Consider the following 4,623-nt stretch of genomic DNA (forward strand, 5'->3'; position numbering starts at 1 on the left):
CCCCCAAATCCCAGTCCCCCACACTCACCCCAGCCCCTTCCCCCAAATCCCAGTCCCCCCACATTCGCATTCTACCTCCCAAAAAAATCCCATGCCACCCCAATTCCATCCTCCCTCCCATCCCCCAACCCCCATCTCCTCGCAGCCCCACCCTGTGCAGCGCCGCAGTGCGCATGCCCACCATCTCCCTCCTGCTTCTCAGCGGGCACCGCCTTACCCGAGCGCGCGGGCTGTCGCGGCCCCGCCTCATGACAGCGATTGGCTGAGAGAGCCCTCACTCGCTGGCGCCACGGGCGGCGATTGGCAGCAGCCGGCGGGCGGGCGGGCGGAGTGGCGACTATATAAACTCGGGGTGGCGAGGGTTCTCTTTCCGCTGCGCCGCACTCGCTGTTGAGGAGGAGCTACTGCCGCCGCCCGAGCCCCCCCTCTCACTCGACGCGCTATGGCCGTCAACCCCATCGTGTTCTTCGATATCGCCGCCAACGATGAGCCGCTGGGGCGCGTCACCTTCGAGGTATCTGGGGGTGGGGAGGTCCCGCGAGTGGCCCGGCGGCGCCATTTCCTGGCAAGAGCACGAGGCCATTTTGGGCGGGAGGGGCTCGCGCGCGGTGAAGGGAGCCGGCCGGCGGCGCGCGCGGGCGCTCGAGCGGGAGGGAGCGCGCGCCTCGTGGCCGCGGTGGGCTCCACGTGGCTGAGGCCGCCCGGTGCGCAACCCGCTGTCCCCGGGAAGTGGGGGGAAGCCGGGAGCGCTCCCCTCCTCCGCAGGGAGGCCGCCCTGCAGGCGGCATGCTGTGCCGGCCCCACCCCGCGCCGTATCGGGCGGGATCGTGGCGGCGGCGGCCCCTCCTCCGCTGCTGTCCCCTCTGCAGTGAGGCCGTTGCGGTGGGGGCGGTGCTCGCCTTTCTCCGGAATCCGCATCGCTGCGCTGGTCAGCCTGCCCGTTTTTTGGTTTGCTATCGAAACGGTTAATCTTCAGACGTAAATGCTTTCTTGTGCCGTAAAAAGAAAGGACTGCGGTTTTCCAGGCGGTTTCGGAATATGCCTAGTTGCTGGGACTCGAAGCTGCTCATACGCTGACCGTGCCCCTGATAAAGGGCTCATGGTCGCTAATTATCCCCACGCTGTAATTGAAGCCCCATCGCTATAGCAGCATGCTGCTCTCCAGACAAAAAGTCCCTCTCCAGGTCTTGCATATCGTATCTCTAAAGCCCCTTTTAGCGGCGAAAGAGATGTGCTTAATGCTGGAGTGGGATTCTCCAGTCCCTTATTTTGCCTTCGGTACTTTTGAAGGTGAAGACATACTCTAATCCCCAAGCTCTTACATGCAGTATCCATTCACTTTATTGTTAATAATTAAATCAGAAATCATGGAATGGCGGTTACAGTACTTTGCACCCAAGGTCTCCATACTAGCTAAACTACTTGCTTGTATAACTGCTCCTCATTTTGGGTAAGAAACGTCACATACTGTGACTTTTCTAGAGGTGAGGTATGAAAAGGATAATAAGCTTTATTGATGCAGACATTTTTTTAACATGTAAGGAATGGCTTATGTGGTATTGAGCAGAGAGCAAATGTCTAACTGTGTGTGGGGGGGAGGTAATGGTTTTTGTGGACTACTGTGAAGACCACCAATTTTCTGTAGCAGTACCTTTCATCAGGGCAACAAAGCGCTCTGCAGATTTTAAGCAAACCAGAGTTCAGACTTGTAAGTAAGTGCTCTGACAATTGTACTCCATTAATCATTGGAGTTTGATTGCCAAACTTGAAATTAATAGTAACTAAAAGACATGGTTACATAAATCCGATTCTTGACTCCTTAGTATGCTTGTCCCAGTGGTTGAGTGTGGCTGAGAATAAGCGTTGAGCAAGACTTTCTAATTGGTCTCATTAACCACCCAAATAACTTTCCTTTTGGAACATAAAGGCCTCCCCTATGAACAGGTGTATAAGTGAATAAAACTGTAGTCAACAGGACAGTGCAGTCTTTGCCCAGGGACTCCATTTTGTCTGAGTCCTGCTGACACATTCCAGTCTGACAAAAAATAGTGGAAACCCACTGCTGCTTCTCCAGCACAGTACTGTACCAGGAAATGAGCCTGGCTTAATAACCCTTCTAATCTTGCAGTTGGACCAAGTATATGCTGTCTCATATAAAACTGTCAGCTTCATAAAAGGTGATGCTGAATCTTGTGAATGAATTTAATAATGGAATCTAATCCTTGTTCCAGCTGCAAGATTCTGCTCACATAAGGAGGAGCTGGTGGCAAAAGCCATGGAACATGATCTCTGTTGGATTTCATTGTGTAAGCAGTTAGCATGCTGCTAAATAGAACTGAGAGAAGTAAAGCATAGCTTACAGAATCCTGGATTGCATTTAAAGAAAATGTCAATGCCATGTAGACTTCTGTCATGGGATTCAAGTGATGGAATCTAACCATAGTACAACTTGTAGTCAACAAACTACAGATACTGCAAGATTCTCCCAGAAATAGTTGATGTAGTAACTGAACTCCTGATACAGTATGCTGATTTATTTCTCCTGTTTTAGTAGTTGGCAACCAACAGTCTTTAAGCAAAATTACTTAACTGATTCTCTTCTCTTCTACAGCTGTTTGCAGACAAGGTTCCAAAGACTGCAGGTTTGTAAAAACCACTCAGGTTCATGATGACTGCAATGCAGTCTTCAGTTTACTTTTTATTGACAATAAGTTTGAAATTTTTACCCAGATGTTTGACAATGGGTGTTCCTATAAATACCATCTGGTAATGACTGTCTTAAATTGGCAGAGAACTTCCGAGCCCTGACCACTGGGGAGAAAGGATTTGGTTACAAGGGGTCCTGCTTTCACAGAATCATTCCTGGATTCATGTGCCAGGTATGCATCACTGACTTTCTTACTACTTGGTTATGGCCTCATTCAGTAGCTTTCCTACACTTTTTTCTTTGAAACAGAAGTGTTTCTGCAATTTTATAGAACTGTCTTGCTTAGGGGCCCAAGACTTACAGTAAACAGGCCAGAAGGTTTTGTGCCTGATTGAATAAAGGGCTGGCTTTGATTTTTATCTGGTAGCTTTAGCAGCAGTCTTGTATAGATTAGAAGGGTGGGCATCGCTGTGTTTCACTTGCAGTGCTTTTTTTTGCAGGGTGGTGACTTTACATGCCATAATGGAACAGGTGGCAAATCCATTTATGGTGAGAAGTTTGCTGATGAGAACTTCATCCTGACCCACTCAGGTCCTGGCATCTTGTCTATGGCAAATGCTGGCCCCAATACAAATGGATCTCAGTTCTTCATCTGCACTGCTAAGACTGAATGGTAAGTACTGTTGGAATCTGTACTCTTCACTCATCTCTGAATTTACTCAATATAACCCTAAAAGGTGTTACCTTTCCCATAGCCCTTCTAATGCATTGGCTAATAATTCTAGTGTAGTGTGGCCTGTCTATAGAACATACTGTTCCTGTGATCCTTATCAGTGAACCTAATGAAACCTCAAACGATTCTGGTCTCAAGGCCTCTATGTAGTGAGGCTTCATTGAGCACTAAACTACGGTTGCTCTAACAGTACCCAGGAACAAGTGTGTAATCCCCCAGATACCCTCAATTTGTCAGCTACAAGGGGAATATTTCCTGTCTGGTGGCTCACTTTTCCATTGAGCATGATGGGAGGCTGGTAACTGCTATAGTAAAAACTGAGTACTAACAAGGTAGCTGATTATACAAGCTTCCTGAAATTAGTGGTTTAATACAGTAGGCCACAAACAAGTAAGACTGCTTCTCAGCAACATGATCCCATAAAACGTGTGTTTTTATCTTAGGTTGGATGGGAAGCATGTTGTCTTTGGCCGTGTCAAAGATGGGATGAAGGTGGTGGAGGCAATGTCTGGCCTTGGATCAAGAGAGGGCAAAACAAAGAAGAAGGTCACCATTTCTAACTGTGGGCAGCTGTCATAAAATTCCTTTCTGTCTAAACCAACCATTCCTTCTGTAGCTGGGCTAACATACCATGGTGTGATTTAGCCCTCCTGTAATCCTTGTGTTCCTGACTTACTGCTGCATTTCTATTGGGTTTCATTTCCCCTACCTTCAAGTCTAGCTGGACTGCAGAGTTAAGTTTATGAAATAAAACCAGCTGAACCACATGAGTTTTCTTTTTATAAGGAAATCTTCTTAGGGCACTTGTGTAGCAATCATGTATTTTCCTAAGAGCGGCAAGGAATCCTCTTCTCTGAAGAAGAGTAGATTGGCTACTACAACTGCTGCGTGGTATCAGTAGCTAGGTTTCTAAAACTGTCCTACAGGGATTCCTTTAGGGAAACCCCTAGATTAAGACTGTTTTGGAAGCCTTTCTAGCTTAGTGTAGATGACCTGTCCCAGCAGCATGGGAGTTCACTTGGCAAGCATCCACTGTAATACTCTTAGCCATTCATTCTGTAGTGGCCTTAAGCAGGGTTTTTAAGGGTAAAATGTGGCTAGAAACAACCACTGATGAAAGTAAAGCTCCCATTGAGTTCATTTGGTGCAGGGTAAGGTCCTGTGTGCTTAGATGCCTATTAGCAAAAGCGCTATTCTGTCTTTTGGAAACACAGCACAATGAGACACTGGGCAGGTTTACACC

The 4,623-nt window shown here is 47.8% G+C and overlaps 1 protein-coding gene across 1 annotated transcript; it reads left to right on the top strand.

Annotated features, from left to right (window-relative positions):
- The first annotated feature begins 354 nt into the window (after nucleotides 1-354).
- On the top strand, nucleotides 355-4,147 carry PPIA (peptidylprolyl isomerase A). The gene is made up of 5 exons (XM_048829168.2): nucleotides 355-514; nucleotides 2,612-2,642; nucleotides 2,791-2,879; nucleotides 3,148-3,320; nucleotides 3,824-4,147. Exons 1-5 carry the CDS (start codon nucleotides 443-445, stop codon nucleotides 3,957-3,959), a joined length of 501 nt encoding a protein of 166 aa, XP_048685125.1. The 5' UTR covers nucleotides 355-442; the 3' UTR covers nucleotides 3,960-4,147.
- Nucleotides 4,148-4,623: the final 476 nt, after the last annotated feature.

Source organism: Caretta caretta, chromosome 26 (genome assembly GCF_965140235.1).
Source record: "Caretta caretta isolate rCarCar2 chromosome 26, rCarCar1.hap1, whole genome shotgun sequence".
NCBI classification, from domain to species: domain Eukaryota; kingdom Metazoa; phylum Chordata; order Testudines; family Cheloniidae; genus Caretta; species Caretta caretta.

Coding starts and splice junctions, on each gene's coding strand:
- PPIA (XM_048829168.2), top strand. CDS start 443: ATGGCCGTCAACCCCATCGTGTTCTTCGATATCGCCGCCAACGATGAG. Junction 2,643..2,790: donor CAAGGTTCCAAAGACTGCAG/GTTTGTAAAAAC, acceptor TTAAATTGGCAG/AGAACTTCCGAGCCCTGACC. Junction 3,321..3,823: donor TGCACTGCTAAGACTGAATG/GTAAGTACTGTT, acceptor TTTTTATCTTAG/GTTGGATGGGAAGCATGTTG.